Source organism: Scyliorhinus torazame, chromosome 15, assembly GCF_047496885.1.
Source record: "Scyliorhinus torazame isolate Kashiwa2021f chromosome 15, sScyTor2.1, whole genome shotgun sequence".
NCBI classification, from domain to species: Eukaryota; Metazoa; Chordata; class Chondrichthyes; order Carcharhiniformes; family Scyliorhinidae; genus Scyliorhinus; species Scyliorhinus torazame.
In genome coordinates this window covers 188,540,440-188,557,284 of record NC_092721.1, presented here as the reverse complement: position 1 = coordinate 188,557,284, position 16,845 = coordinate 188,540,440, and the positions used below count along the sequence as shown (strand labels likewise).

Here is a 16,845-nt window from a genome sequence, read left to right as displayed (position 1 = left end):
ACAGCACTGGAAGACAGCGCGATTCACAGCCCTCTTTTGTACATTTATTTCCATGTCAGCCATTGGGAAATGGAATCAACAACAATTTACATTTAAATAGCACCATCAACATTGGAAAATGTCCTGAAGTAGAGCATTACTGAACAAAATGTGCCACTGAGCCTATTGGGAGACAATGAGGACACGTGACCCAAAGCGTGGTCAAAGTAATGGGTTTTAAGGCGCACCTTTAAGCGTCTCGGGGGGGTTGAGGGAAGGAATTCCAGAGGATTTACGGTCGAGGTAGCATGCTAATGGTGGAGCGATGAAAATCAGGGTGGGAATCTGGTTGAACGCAAAGATCTCGGAGGTTAGACCGGCTGGAGGCGGTCACAGGGAAAGGGAGGGGGAAGGTCATTGGGAACCCTGGAAACCAGAGCGACAATGTAAGAACTGGGGCATCGCCAGATCGGGAATCAATGTGGATCAGTGTGCACAGGAATGGTGAATAAATGTGGCATTGATTAGGATGCGAACTGCTTGTTTGACACTGTGTGGAATTCTATACAGTACAAACATTTATTTACCTTTTTGACATCGTCACTTCGATCTGTGATTTCTATTTGATAAAAAAAATCTTCGGAAGGATGGATACCTCCTGGTGGCTCCCATTCTACTTTGCTTTCATTTATTTTAACTTGAATTGGAGGACTGGCTTTATCTGAACCAAAAAAGATATCTTATCAAAACACCACAAGTTTGTTCATATTATCACCCATTGCCAATACTTATTTTTATTGCTTGTTGCATTACAGTTCATGGTGGCCTGGGGATATATAGGATAGGTTCATTCTGACTTGAGGCATTTCAGTTAACAGCACAACCACAGTTCAGTTGAACAATAGAGAAGTAAAGATAATATAAGATTAAAAGTAAGTTGGTCTTACAATAAGTGACTGGTAGGATGATGATGCAGTGAGGTTTCGCTGGACTTTGGCTTAATTGAACACAAATTTTAATTTTGCCAAAAAGGAATAATTCAAACTTCTGAACATGGCAGGCAGCATTGCTACATCCAGACTTATTGATCTTGCTCCGATTTTTTCCATTCATCCTTGGAAAGATAATATATTTAAGAAATTATAAATGTGCGTGGAATGCAATGACCAGGACTTTTCTGAAACAATAATAATTATCAGGTCAATTAAGGTTAATTAAAGATGGCGGACAGGCTCCCGTTACTGCCTACCCAATGGCAGGGCCGACAGCTCTCAAGCCACAGATGCCCCACAGGGAGAGGGTGGGGCGCTGCTGAGGTAAGTCGAAGAACACAGAGGTGCTTCAACAAGGAGGCTGGGACGATTTCTCACATGAGGTGATTGCATTATGAGGAAATGTTGGACAGGTTAAGCCTGTATCCATTGGAGTTTGGAAGAATGAGAGGCGCCAGTGGCCGTGGTCGCCACACTACCAGAAGGATGTGGAGGCTTTAGAGAGGGTGCAGAAGAGATTTACCAGGATGTTGCCTGGTATGGAGTGTTATGGGAGAGGTGTTTTCAGAACCCCAAAATGTATCATGGAGTTCAACCAACCTCCCCCTTTAATGTATTTGTTGCTTTTCCGAGCACACGGCATGTTCTCCAGGTGTGAAACAGCAATTATGGACAAATGGTTTTTAAACACAAAACAATGTTTATTCCATGAACTCAACTTAACCCTTTTAAATAAACATTGGATCTCTTAACACCCCCTTACTTCAAAGATAACCACAAAAATATTACAACACTAAATAATCCATCCGTTATTCCTTTCAACATCCAAGAGACTTAACATCTTTAAGCAGAAACACATCAAGTTAAAGGCATTACTATTATGAGTTTAAATCACCCAAATGATCCAGAGATAGTCTTTCATGGCAGAGATCACAGCAGATCCAGCTCACTGCAAACACAGACACACCCAAGCTCTTTTCCTCAAAACGTAGCTTTCTTCTTTCAAGCAGCACACAGCCACTTCCAGCTTTCTCCTTTTGATGAATGATAACTGTACCTTTAATGTCATGATCCCTTTAAGACCGGGTTTGGAACCCTGGGGGACTCCGCCTCCGGCTTCACCCCCCCAGGGAGCCATATATAAGGTAATGTTCAGTGGGCAGCGTGCAGTGAGCACACTTCTCGACAGCTGTCTGGTTCTCTGCTAATTAAAGCCTTTGTATTACCAATCATCTCTCTCGAGTTGTAATTGAGGGTATCTCATTCCTCAAACTGGCTTTTTTCCTTTCAAGCATCTCACAGCAAACCAGCCAGGCACCTTTTAGCTGCTCTCTCCCAAAACTGAAACGAAAAAACTGCAAAATGGCAGATTTTAAACCCAGCTCCACCCACACTCTGACATCACTGCATTTCTTAAAGGTACATTGCGTAAACATCCATTTCTTAAAGGTACTCTCGCATGACAGGAGGGCATTAGCTATGAGGAGCGGTTGAATACACTCGGTTTGTTCTCACTGGAACGACGGAGGTTGAGGGGCGACCTGATAGAGGTCTACAAAATTATGAGGGTCTAGATAGAGTGGATAGTCAGAGGCTTTTCCCCAGGGTAGAGGGGTCAATTACTAGGGGGCATAGGTTTAAGGTGCGAGGGGTTTAGAGGAGATGTACGAGGCAAGTTTTTTTACACAGAGGGTAGTGGGTGCCTGGAACTCGCTGCCGGAGGAGGTGGTGGAAGCAGGGACGATAGTGACATTTAAGGGGCATCTTGACAAATACATGAATAGGAAGGGAATAGAGGGATACGGACCCAGGAAGTGTAGAAGATTTTAGTTCAGACGGGCAGCATGGTCGGCACGGGCTTGGAGGGCAGAAGGGCCTGTTCCTGTGCTGTACATTTCTTTGTTCTTTGTTCTAAAACATATAGGCCGGAATTCTCCGGCCATAATCGCTGGTGGCAGGATCCCGTGGGTTTCCCAGCAGTGTGGGGTGGCGTCAATGGGATTTCCCATTGACAGCGGCGGGAACACAGGATCTGCAGTGCAGAAGGAGGCTAGTCTGCCCATCACGATCCCTCACCTCACCCCTCAATAAGTTACAATCAGCATTTCAGTCTCTAGATAGATAGGCAGATGAATAGCGTTCACACTTACATATAAGACAAGATATACCGTGCATCTGCTTGTGGTTTTCCATCAATATCCCAGGTACAGTTCATTTTAGTGTTGTCATAAAATAAACATGACAGATTGGCAATCGAGGAAGTGCGATTATCTGTGCAAGTGAAATATTTGAAAAATGACAGACGCATTCAATATGAATATAAACGTATTTACCACGTACTTAGAGCTGTTGGACTTATTTTTTCCTTAATCAGGCACTCCTATGACTTCAGACAAACAAAAAGAGGCCATTGCTTCCTTGTACGCATTACTGTGTGCCATTGTTTCACAAAAAAAGCAATGCTTCGAAATATTAACGCAATGCCAATGTAAGCTACCACACAGGAGGGGGTAGGATTTCAACTTGTTGTTCGGCAGTAAAGCTGGCAGTGTAACCATCGGAAGTGAAATTGGGATAGCTTTTATAATGGACAGCTAACTCTGATGCCAATATAAAAGCTACCCCAGCAAGTTTCGATCTCCCCCATTTCCCCCAGAGAAATGATGTGCTCTTTGTACCATTGTGGTGTGGAATGAATTCACCACCTTGCGTCCCTGCCTGGCACTTTGACCTTGTGTGGGGGCAACTCTGAACGTCGGGGAGAAAAACATTCTGGGGAAAAAAGTCAGTTAGGGTGAAACGGGTCATCGCTGGTGACATAAAATGGGATCACGGCAAATTGACTACCTGATTTACACTTCGACCAGTCTCACCACCAGTAAATTTTTAACTTTCACGTGATCATCTCCGGAACAGGTATCGATCGCTGGAGAAAGCAGGACAAGAACTTTCAACAGTACTTATTTCCATATTGGTGCTTGGTTTTCCTTTGTTCTTTTGACTCGCTAAGGAGATTACCTGGCTCCGGTGTGTCAGGGTAGGGGAGGAACGTGATGGCAGAGATATGAGGTGGAGCGAGTGCAGTAAGATGGAAGTGGGAGAAGTGATGCTCCAGCCATCAGGAATGTGGCTCACTCTTGGTGGATCCGCTGGCCTTATCCTCGCTGCCAATCTCTCCAGCGATCCTCCAAGGTATCTGCACTCCTCCAATTGTAGCTTCTTGCATATCTTTGATTTTAATCATTCCATCATTGATGGCCATGTTTTTAGCTGCCTCAAACCTAAGCTCGAGAATACCCTCAGTTATCGGTGAAACATAATATTATCATGTGGCTATCTGCCTACAGCTCATCAACCTTACTTACTACACTCCACACATTCACACGCAAGTACAGTAAACATTATTGATAACTTCCCTAATACGCTGACCCACCTCGTACCTTATAATTGCTACTCTAGTGCTGTCTCGCTACACACATTATTTTACCTCTCTAATATTACCACCAGGTTACTAGCCCCACTAGTCCCCTGTAATATTTGTTTAAACTCTCACAAATAGCACGAGCAAATCACTCCTCTCAACCATTGGTCCAGCTTCTGTTCAGATGAAACCTCTCTGACATCTAGAGGTCCCAGATTCCCCAGAACCGATTATCATTCCTCAGGAATCTAAAGCTCACCCTCCTGCACCATCTCTCCAGCCATACATTCATCTAATCTACCCTCTTATTTCTAAACTCACTTGTACATGGTACCAGGATTAATCCTAAAGGTTACTACCATTGAGGTCCTGCTTGCTAGTTTCTTTCTTAGCCCCCTAAGCTCCAGGACATCATCCCTTTCTCTTCCTGTGTCATTGGAAGTGATATGGACCACGACTGTCAGCTGTTCACCTTTCCTCCATCAGATTCCACTTCAGCCACATGGTGACATCCTTTACTCTGCCACCAGGGAGGCAATACACCAACCTAGATTCACCATCACGACTGCGGAAACGTACAGGGGAGCCAGCCATGGCACCACGGACTGGGCTCTGGCTGCAAACCCATAGGAGCCATCACCCTCACCAGTATTCAGAACAGAAAACTGGTTGGAGAGTGAGATGGACTTGGGGAAGGCCTGCACTTCCATCCTGGTCCTTTGTGACTACCTGGTGGTCATCCATTCCCTCAGTGCTTCCATTTACTTAAGCTGTGGTGTCATGTGAGAGTACCTTGAAGAAACTTTTAGGAAGGATGTGGAAGCTTTGGAAAAGGTGCAAAGGAGATTTACCAAGATGTTGCCTGGAATGGAGAGTAGGTCTTACGAGGAAAGGTTGAGGGTGCTAGGCCTTTTCTCATTAGAACGGAGAAGGATGAGGGGCGACTTGATAGAGATTTATAAGATGATCAGGAGAATAGATAGAGTAGACAGTCAGAGACTTTTTCCCCGGGTGGAACAAACCATCACAAGGGGACATAAATTTAAGGTGAATGGTGGAAGATACAGGGGGGATGTCAGGGGGGATGTCAGAGGTAGGTTCTTTACCCAGAGGGTAGTGGGGGCATGGAATGCATTGCCTGTGGAAGTAGTTGAGTCAGAAACATTAGGGACCTTCAAGCGGCTATTGGATAGGTACATGGATTACAGTAGAATGATGGGGTGTAGATTAATTTGTTCTTAATCTAGGACAAAAGTTCGACACAACATCGTGGGCCGAAGGGCCTGTTCTGTGCTGTATTTTTCTCTGTTCTATGTTCTAAATGGGCATTTATAAAATAGCTGCAGTTTATGTACCTTTAAGAAATGGGTGTTTATCAGTGATGTCAGCGTATGGGTGGAGCTGGGCTGTCTGTCAGCTTTTACTTTCGCAGCTGCAGGGTGTGTTTAGTTTTGTTTTAGATTTGGAAAAGCTGCAGTTACTGCAGGATGTGTATGAACCTCTCCAAGCTTATGAATGTTCATTTGGTGATTTCAAAGTGGTAACTGTTCTTAGTAGTGAAGTTAAACCTGATGTCTTTCTGTAAAAAGGGTTCTTTTTGTCTTATGGATGTTGCAAGGAAAGATTAAGGGTTACTTAGAGAGCACTGTATTCTTTGGGGGATTTATTGGTGTTGATAGTTGTTAAGATGTTTACTGTGGGTTCTCAAGTGTTAACTGGTTTCATAAACAAACAGTGTTTTAATTTAAAAGTACTGTAGATTTATTTTGCCTCACAACTGCAGAGTGGGCCCGTGTGCTCCCCATAATCACAATCTAATAAAAGTTGTGGGCCAGGTGAACTCCATGATACACTTTGGGCTTCTCTAAACCTTGGCCCATAACAGTGGGGTGACCACATCTGTGAATGTGTGATACCACACAAATTCTCAGTCTTGCAGATGTAGTGCAGTGATGTCAGCTGCTGCTTAAGCTCCGAAGTATGAAGCTCAGCCTGCTGCAGTTGATGATTCTTCCTGTACATACATTTGTTCAATTCAGGAGAAGTGTCCTGGGGTTCCCACGTGGAACAGGAAGCGCTCTTCATGGGTCTGAATTACCCTGCCATGTCTCTATTTTTCAGACTAATGTGTTCAAATAAATACTCACCAGTTTCTCACCAGATACTTCTCTTGTGATGATGTCACATTAATTTATATGAGGGTTAACTTGAAATATCTTTTACTGAATCTAAATTAAATTATAATTTACTGAAAACAAACCAGCATTCATTAGTGACACTGTACCCTATTATTTAATTTTAATTCTATCCCCAAGATCCGATTGATTAATTGAGCACTGATTTTAATTGTATGTTAAATTATCAAATTAGCTTTAATTTTTAGACTAAAATTTACTACTCCTGCAGCCACAGCATTTATGTGACTGGCGCAAATAATTTTCTGGTCAATGGGGATTCCCCGCCCTGCACCTCCCCCACCCCAAACCCCACCAGGTTTTGATGGACGCTCATCAATGTCAATGATGTTCAAAGTCAAGGGCAAGGCAATAGTTAGGTTTTCTCTTGTTGGAGATGATCACTGCCTTACATTTGTGTTGCAGATGTCACTGCAAGTGGGTACCAGAAGCCGCACTGTAGCTCCTTAGACCATAGGAGATCTGTCAGTTATTGTAATATCAGTGAAGCTTTACGCAGTTGAACTGTACTGTAGTTTATTCTTCTAAGAAAAATAGGACAATAGTTTGAAACAATTTGAACTGCACACTGTTGCAACCATCTGATTTGCTGAATATCACTTTTGGACACACATTTCCCACACTAAGGTCTTGAGTTAAAAGCGGGAGATGGTACCCTGCGTTGGTTTTTATGCTGTGCGTAAGTTCCCTAAACTCCAGCATTAATTTTTGGGGGCAGTTCATCGCCACTTAACCTGTCCGCCCCGCTTTAATTTTGTGGGCAATGGCCCTTTAATTAGTGTGAGGCGGGGCCTCCCTACATCTCCAGGAGGACATTCTGCCTCATAACATTGACGGCCAATCACGGGAGTCAGCCATGCACTCCAGCAGTGCCATACAGGAGCGGTGGCCACTACCGGTATTGCAGCTATGCCAAGGAGGTGGCATTCAGCAATGGAGTCACACCTTCAGGTGAGTCCAAGACCTCACTGGCCTCATGATGGGGCACTGGGGGGGGCATGTTGAACAGGGCAGGGTGGGGTGGATGTGGAGAGGCACAACTGTGGGGAGTGGGAGGGCCTCCGAATACAGGAAGGAGTCATCCCCCTCTTTTACTGACCAGAAGTCATCAGGCTTAATGCTTTGTGCTACAAGTTGGGCACAGGCCTCTCCCATCACCTGTTAAAGCACAGTGGTGGCGGGTGAAGCCCTAAATTTGGAAAGTAATTTCCCACTTAAGGGACTCAATCGGGCCACAGATGGGTGACCCACATGGTGTTGTCAGGGTGGGTGGACCACAGTATGTACGCTACTGATGGCACAGTGCCCCACTAGTCTACACTCTGGTTTTTCCATGCATTGGTAATGTATAAAGTCCAGTCCATAGAGTGAGATCCCCTGAAGTGAGCAGTGAACACAGGGAATCGAGTTGGCACTGCTGCCTCACAGGGCCAGGGACTCGGGTTCAATTCCAGCCTTGGGACACTGCCTGTGCGGAGTCTGCACGTTCTCCCCGTGCCTGCGTGGGTTTCCTCCAGGTGCTCCAGTTTCCTCTCACAGTCCAATGATCTGCAGGTTAGATGGATTGGCCATGCTGAATTGCCCGTTGGTGTCCAAAGATGTGTAGGTTGGGTTAAGCGGTTAACTGGGATCGGGCAGGGTGTTGGCTTGGGTGGAGTGCTCTTTCGGAGGGTCGGTGCAGACTTGATGGGCCGAATGGTCTCCTTCTACACTGCAGGGATTGCATGAACATAGAGGTTTGACTGGATAAGGGGCTGGTTTAGCACAGTGGGCTGAACAGCTGGCTTGTAATGCAGAACAAAGCCAGTAGCGCGGGTTCAATTCCCGTACCAGCCTCCCTGAACAGTGCCGGAATGTGGCGACTAGGGGCTTTTCACAGTAACTTCATTGAAGCCTACTTGTGACAGTAAGCGATTATTATTATTATCTCATCGCTGTGACCTGCCAAATGGAAGGTAGGTGATCTGTGGGGGAGGAATATCATAAACTGAGATGCCAACCACAACGGTCAAGAAAGATGGGCTGGGGCCAGAGGGGAAAGTCCGCACACTTCTCTTCAGCTGAATCCCTCTCCCCCTTGGATCAGCTTCTGCCGGCAGGGGAGTTTGGTGGTGAAGTTAAAATAGGGAGCAAAGAGTTAATTTCAGTGTGAGACACCAGCACAAGAGCAGTTGCTGAGCTTCAATCCTCCCTGGGAAAATACATCATCAGCTCCCTGAGGAACACAACTAAACCTCGCCCTGGAACATTCTTTTATTTCATGCATAGATTATAATCAATTTATAAGTTTCTGCAAACAAATATGTTCCATCGGTGCCCTCTGAAGGATATTATATCAGTGTGCTGCTTTATGTGGGATCAGTGTGGAACTCCAATGTTTTTTGAAGTACATTTCCCTGTTAGAATTTACAGTGCAGGAGGCCATTCGGCCCATCGATTCTGCACAAGCTCTTGGAAAGAGCACCCTACCCAAGCCCGCACCCTATCCCCATAACCCAGTAACCCTACCCAACACTAAGGGCAATTTTGGACATTAAAGGCAATTTATCATGGCCAATCCACCTAACCTGCACATCTTTGGAGTGTGGGAGGAAACCGGAGCACCCGGAGGAAACCCACGCACACACGGGGAGAACGTGCAGACTCCGCACAGACAGTCACCCAAGCCGGGAATCGAACCTGGGACCCTGGAGCTGAGAAGCAATTGTGCTATCCACAATGCTACCGTGCTGCCCAGTGAAGCAATTTCCTTTTACTCGCAATGTGGCTTTGGCACCATTACAATTCATCGAGTCTCTGGAGCTGACGTATGCTGCACAAGAACACACATGTCTTTGCAATTGGAGGTCCTTCGGGATTTAACTTTGGCTTCACTTTTTCAATGTGAGCCACGTTCTTGTCCTTATCTGAAAACTTGATCATGGGCAGTATTGTAAAAAATACCTCAGGACTGGTATATGTGTATGAAGGTGATAGAAAAATGTACTTAAAGTCCCTTAAAACTGTTCAGCAGTGAACGGGTTACTTAATGATATGGAGGTTCTAAGGAGAGAGGGAGAAGGAGGGAGAGAGAGAGAGAGAGAGAGAGAGAAAGAGAGGGATACGAGTTTAAGTGTCAGCCTGGGTGACGATGCTGATTACAGCAGAAGTGGTTGGACAGAATTGTAAAGCACTTCAGAAAGTTGTCATTAGAGGAACTACATTGTTGGGGCTTCCCAGGAAAGTCTGACTAAGCCTATTATGAAGGTAAGCACCTGGGCCGCAGTGGGGTGAGGAGATTGTGAGGAAGTGGCCTGGGACTTTCTCTTTGCTTCTGGAGGTGTGCATGAGCGCAAACATAATGACGTAATCTCATCCCTGGCCAGTGTCATCAGGCACCAGGATGGAATATGAGCATTGTTCTTCTCATCCCATTAGGAAGTTGACCTTGCTGGATTTCTGAGTGACCGACTGGTGCAGTTAATCGGCACAAAATTTTTTTAAAAGGGTGTTCAGTCCTCCATCTATGAGTAACCAGACCTCTTACTCGGGTTCTTCTACCTTCCATTTGGCAGTGTACACTAAAGTCTGAGAACACGCGTTAACAAAAATCAGCTTCTTCCCCGCTGTTACCAGACTCCTGAATGGCCCTCTTGTGGACTGAACTGACCTCTACGCATCTTCTCAACTGTTGTTCGCAATCATAGAATTTACAGTGCAGAAGGAGGCCATTCGGCCCATCGAGTCTGCACCAGCTCTTGGAAAGAGCACCCTACCCAAGGTCCACACTTCCACCCTATCCCCATAACCCAGTAACCCCACCCAACACTAAGGGCAATTTTGGCCACTAAGGGCAATTTAGCTTGGCCAATCCACCTAACCTGCACATCTTTGGACTGTGGGAGGAAACCGGAGCACCCGGATGAAACCCAGGCACACATGGGGAGAACGTGCAGACTTCGCACAGACAGTGACCCAAGCCAGGAATCGAACCTCGGACCCTGGAGCTGTGAAGCAATTGTGCTAATCCCAATGCTACCGTGCTGCCCGGCAATATACTCCGTATGCTTCACCCGATGTCTATCTCTATGTATTAATGATGTGGAGATGCCAGCGTTGGACTGGGGTGAGCACAGTAAGAAGTCTTACAACACCAGGTTAAAGTCCAACAGGTTTGTTTCAAACACTAGCTTTCGGAGCACTGCTCCTTCCTCAGGTGAATGAAGAGGTAGATTCCAGAAACATCTATTTAGACAAATTCAAAGATGCAAGACAATGCTTAGAATGCGAGCATTTGCAGTCCAGAGATGGGGTAACCCCAGGTTAAAGAGGTGTGAATTGTCTCAAGCCAGGACAGTTGGTAGGATTTTGCAGGCCAGATGGTGGGGGATGAATGTAATGCAACATGAATCCCAGGTCCCAGTTGAGGCCGCACTCATGTGTGCGGAACTTGGCTATATGTTTCTGATCGGCGATTCTGCGTTGTCGCGCATCCTGAAAGCTGCCTTGGAGAACGCTTACCCGGAGATCAGAGGCTGAATGCCCTTGACTGCTGAAGTGTTCCCCGACTGGAAGGGAACATTCCTGCCTGGTGATTGTTGCACGATGTCCGTTCATTCGTTGTCGCAGCGTCTGCATGGTCTCGCCAATGTAGCACGCTTCGGGACTTCCTTTCCTGCAGCGTATGAGGTAGACAACGTTGGCCGAGTCGCACAAGTACGTACCACGTACCTGGTGGGTGGTGTTCTCACGTGCAATGGTGGTATCCATGTCGATGATCTGGCACGTCTTGCAGAGATTGCCATGGCAGGGTTGTGTGGTGTCGTGGTCGCTGTTCCGAAGGCTGGGTAGTTTGCTGCAAACAATGGTTTGTTTGAGGTTGCGCGGTTGTTTGAAGGCAAGTAGTGGGGGTGTGGGGATGACCTTGGCAAGATGTTCATCTTCATCGATGACGTGTTGAAGGCTGCGAGAAGATGTCGTAGTTTCTCCGCTCCGGGAAAGTACTGGACGACGAAGGGTATTCTGTCAGTTGTGTCCCATGTTTGTCTTCTGAGGAGGTCGGTGCGGATTTTTGCTGTGACGCGTTGGAACTGTCGATCGATGAGTCGAGCGCCATATCCCGTTCGTACAAGGACATCTTTCAGCGTCTGTAGATGTCTGTTACGCTCCTCTTCATCCGAGCAGATCCTGTGTATATGGAGGGCTTGTCCATAGGGGATGGCTTCTTTAATGTGCTTAGGGTGGAAGCTGGAGAAGTGGAGCATCGTGAGGTTATCCGTGGGCTTGCGGTAAAGCGAAGTGCTGAGGTGACCGACCTTGATGGAGATGAGTGTGTCCAATAATGCAACGATTTTGGAGAGTAGTCCGTGGTGAGTCTGATGGTGGGATGGAACTTATTGATGTCATCGTGTAGTCGTTTCAGTGATTCTTCGCCGTGGGTCCAAAGGAAAAAATGTCAGCGATGTATCTGGTGTATAACGTCGGTTGAAGGTCCTGTGCGGTGAGGAGGTCTTGTTCAAACTTGTGCATGAAGATGTTGGCATATTGAAGTGCGAATTTGGTCCCCATGGCGGTGCCGTGCGTCTGGATGAAGAACTTCTTGTCGAAGGTGAAGACGTTGTGATCCAGAATGAAGCGGATGAGTTGCAGAATTGCGTCTGGAGGTTAGCAGTTGTCGGTGTTGAGTACTGAGGCTATTGCAACAATGCCGTCGTCATGGGGGATGCTGGTGTAGAGTGCCGAGACGTCCATTGTGACGAGGAATGTTCCTGGTTCAACTGGTCCATGGGTGCTGTGTTTCTGTAGGAAGTCCTTCGTGCCGCGACAGAAGCTGGGCGTACCTTGTACGATGGGTTTCAAGATGCCCTCGATGTAGCCAGAGAGGTTCTCACACAGGGTCCCATTGCCTGAAATGATAGGACGGCCTGGTGTGTTTGCCTTATGTATTTTCGGGAGGCAGTAGTGATCTCCAATGCGGGGAGTATGTGGGATGAGAGCACGTAGGGTGCTCTGAAGGTCTGGATCCAAGGTCTTGATCAGTCTGTTGAGTTGGCGGATGTGTTCCTTGGTCGGATCTGCGGGTAACTGTCTGTAGTGTTCCTGGTTGTTGAGTTGTCGGTATACTTCTTTGCAGTAGTCCGTTCTGTTCAGTATGACGGTGGCCCCTCCTTTGTCTGCTGGTTTGATGACGATGTTGCGGTTGGTCTTGAGAGCGCGGATGGCATTGCGTTGTGCTTGGGTGACGTTCGGGGCTGTCTTATGAATGCGACAGATGAATCTGGCATTGACGCGACTCCTGACGGCTTGAGCATACATGTCAAGTCGAGGGCAGCGGCCTTCCGGAGGGGTCCAATTCGACTCTTTCCTCTTCGGTTGCCGCACCGCAGATCTCTCGGTCTGCTGTTCCGGTTCATTGGTAGTCTCCTGGGTTCGCTGTCAGCCTCTTGGGGTCTGTGGAAGAATTCCTGGAGTCTCATTTGCCTGATGAATTCCTCCGTGTCTGCCGCGAGACTGATGGGGTCCATTTTCGTGGTGGTGCAGAAATTGAGCCCTCTGCTGAGGACTTTGATTTCATCTGGTTGAAGGGTGTAGTCCGACAAGTTGACAATAGATTTCCCTGTATTGTTTTCTACTGTGGTACCGGGGGAGGCTTGGTTGCTGCTGGTGGTGATGCCGAGTTTCTCAAGCTTCCTGTTCTTGGTATGCATATAGGTGGCATAGTATTGTTGTCTCATCTGTTTGGCGGTGTTCCACAGCTGGTCTGCTGTGTTCTGAGAGCAAGTTGAGAATATGGCCTCTATCTTGGTTTCCAGGTTGCGTCGTCTGCTGTAGAGCTGGCGTACGAGGTGGTTGAGGAGTGTGAGAGAGGTGCGATGGCAGAGTCTCTCAGCGTAGTCTGTGTTGTAGGTTGACTTGAGTGGGTTTGTGATCTGTAGCCCTTTCGGGATCTTGTCTGCTTTCTTGCATCTTTGTAGAAACTAAATGTCAGTGTCTATATGCGCGATCTTCCTGGAGATCCTCTGTGTACTTTCTATGTATTAACATTGTGTATGTTGTTCATGTATGGAACGATCTGCCTGGACTGTTCACAGGACAATACTTTTGACTGTATCTCAGTAGACGTGACAATAAATCTAAATCCAAATTTAAAACCACTGAAAATAGCTTCAAGAAACTATACAGAACAGGGGCGCAATTCTCCGGAAACGGCGCGATGTCCGCTGACTGGCGCCCAAAACGGCGCAAATCAGACGGGCATCGCGCCGCCCCAAAGGTGCGGAATGCTCCGCATCTTTGGGGGCCGAGCCCCAACCTTGAGGGGCTAGGCCCGCGCCGGACAAATTTCCGCCCCGCTAACTGGCGGAAAAGGCCTTTGGTGCCCCGCCAGCTGGCGCGGAAATGACATCTCCGGGCGGCTCATGCGCAGGAGCGTCAGCGGCCGATGACAGCATTCCTGCGCATGCGCGGGAGCATCAGCGGCCGCTGATGGCATTCCTGCGCATGCGCAGTGGAGGGAGTCTCTTCCGCCTCCGCCATGGTGGAGACCGTGGCGGAGGCAGAAGGGAAAGAGTGCCCCCACGGCACAGGCCCGCCCGCAGATCGGTGGGCCCGGATCGCGGGCCAGGCCACCGTGGGGGCACCCCCCGGGGCCAGATCAGATCGCCCCGCGCCCCCCCCCCAGGACCCCGGAGCCCGCCCGCGCTGCCTTGTCCCGCCGGTAAGGTAGGTGGTTTAATTTACGCCAGCGGGACAGGCATTTTAGCGGCGGGACTTCGGCCCATCTGGGCCGGAGAATCGAGCGGGGGGGCCCGCCAACCGGCACGGCGCGATTCCCGCCCCCGCCGAATATCCGGTGCCGGAGATTTCGGCAACCGGTGGGAGCGGGATTCACGCCAGCCCCCGGCGATTCTCCGACCCGGCGGGGAGGTCGGAGAATCTCGCCCCAGGTGTGTACAGGTCAGGGGCGAAATTCTCCTACCCGCCCCGCCACATTTCTGCGCCGACCGGCCGGCGGGAGTCTCCGTAACACCAGCCGGTCAATGGGGTTTCCCATTGTGGGGCACCCCCACGCCGTCGGGAAACCCCCGGGCGCCGGCAGAACGGAGACTCCCGCCGGCGGAGAATGACGCCCCTGATTTTTCATAAGTTGAACATTTTTTGCTATTGTAACAATTAAAAACGTACCCCCTCATGCCTGTGAGCCTAAAATAACGAACATAATTTCAACAGTTATCCTGACAAACACAACCAGTGGAGTCTCTCTGGGGTGTGGTGAGTGAGGTGGGTGGGTGGTGTGCTGGCCACTTTTGTGAGTGGCGCCTGATATGGGCAAATTGAGCCTTGAAGCATGTTGCGATCCCAGTTGGTGTTATAACTGGACGGGAAGATCGCAGAATGGGAACCCTGACTCTTCTACTTATTTTTACAAAACATCGAGGAACAGAGTCACGGGACCCCTAATTAGTTTCAACAACAAGAAAAAAACCATTTACTAAGCAATATTCCTTTATGTCTCCCTTCGCGTAACAATTATACAAAGGTTTTCGGACTAACATGGATTACAAAGTACATCTTAAACTACAATGCTCATTGACACACCAAATCCCTTTTAAGCACACAAGGGGGGGGGGGGGGGGGAAACTTCTAATTATTTTTACAAAACTTGAAGTAACAGAGACACAGGACGGCTAATTAGTTTTAACCAGAAAAAAACATTTGTTAAACAATCCTCCTTTACTCCCCAGTTAGCTTAACAATTATACACAGGTTTTAGGATTAACATGGATTATAAAGTACATCTTAAATTGCAATGGTCTCATTGAGATACAAAGTCCCTTTTAAGCACACGAGGAGGGGAATTCTCTGCCCCCCCCCCCCCCGCCCCCCTCACGTCGGGGAGGCGGTATGGCAGGGAGGCAGGACGGTGTTCGCCGACGGCGGGATCCTCTAGTCGCGCTGCTGGCAATGAGATTTTCCATTGATCCTACCCCTGAGGGAAACCCTCAGGCCAGAGGATGCCTCCGGCCAGAATAGCCATGGTATTCCAGCCAAGACATCTACGGTCAAATACATGCACTCCGCTCTGAACCCCAGTTAGTGGCTCTGGTTTTTCCCCAGAATCCCGGTGCAGTCGTCCAAGGCTGGAATCGAACCCTAGGTCCTGGCCCTGTAAGGCAACAGTGCTATCCACTATCCCATCGTGTCGCCCTTATAAGTATGATATTCTATCATCTGTCCGTGTTTCTATATTTGTATTCCGAGTATTATTTCAAGGAGAAAAGACAAATTTCTCTTTGCGATAGTCGTTGACCTTATCGATCTTGCTGTGATTTCATAACACTATGAACATGCAAAAACTGTTTCCTTCACGACTAAACATGACAGTCTTGTTTTTACACTCATTCTCTGATAAACAACCTGATTTCAGCCAGAGATTCTGCAATAGCTAGTGCACTCTTTACAAAAAGCCTAGTGTGTGTAGGCTATGGACAGTCTAATTAATCAGATCTACAAATAACGTATTGACAAACCGGTCAATGGGTAAATAACCCCCGGGGAGGTGGTGACACAGTTGCAAATGATACTGTGCGAGTAGCCCAGAGGTCCACGCTAACGTTCTGGGGGCATGTGTTCAAATTCTATCGTGGCAGTTGGTGGAATTTGAATTAATAATTCTGGAATATCAAGCCAGGCACAATCATGGTGACCAAAAAAACATTGTTGATTGTCATAAGAACCCATCTAGTTGACTGATGCAGTTCCGGAAGGGTAGTGTGCCACCCTTACATGGTCTGGCTGAATTGTGAGTCCAGAGCCGCAGCCCCCCCCTCACCCCCACCTTCCCAACCCCACAGCAATGTGGTCGGCAATTCACTGCCCTCTGAAATGGCCGAGCAGGTCGCTCAGTTGTATCAATCTGCTATGATCTCTACAATAAGAAATGAAACCAGACGGACCTCTTGGCATTGGCCTGGGCATTGGAATCGACAATGGGATACCTCGCCCCATCGACCCAGCAAAGCCCTTGGGCTGGGTTCTCCGTCGGCGGGATCACAACGGTGTGGGGATGCCCACAATGGAAAACCCCATTAGCCGGCTGTCGGGACGGAGAATCCCGTTGCCGGCGGGGGCGCGCCGCACCGGAACTCTGATGCGGTGGGACGGAGAATCCCGCCCCTTACATCTGAGGACCAGTGCCAAACTTGGGAGAGCCGTCCCGCAAACTAATCAAGCAACAGCCTGACGTAGACATACTCATGGCACCTTACCTGACAGAAAA

The 16,845-nt window shown here is 48.0% G+C and overlaps 2 protein-coding genes across 2 annotated transcripts in view; one reads left to right on the top strand and one right to left on the bottom strand.

The window, feature by feature from the left end:
- The window catches only part of LOC140392071 (interleukin-13 receptor subunit alpha-1-like), a 52,611-nt gene that overhangs the window by 18,516 nt on the left and 17,250 nt on the right, over positions 1-16,845 (bottom strand). The window contains exons 3-5 of the mRNA XM_072477300.1: positions 3,122-3,242; positions 927-1,093; positions 567-700 (exon numbers count right to left, since the gene is read on the bottom strand). Of these exons, the coding sequence (XP_072333401.1) occupies positions 567-700; positions 927-1,093; positions 3,122-3,242 (422 nt within the window). The remainder of the gene's footprint in view (positions 1-566; positions 701-926; positions 1,094-3,121; positions 3,243-16,845) is intronic.
- Positions 9,755-16,845, top strand: part of LOC140392069 (interleukin-5 receptor subunit alpha-like) — a 204,791-nt gene continuing 197,700 nt past the window's right edge. Inside the window, exon 1 of the mRNA XM_072477297.1 lies at positions 9,755-9,833. The gene's annotated coding sequence lies outside the window, so the exon portion shown is untranslated. The remainder of the gene's footprint in view (positions 9,834-16,845) is intronic.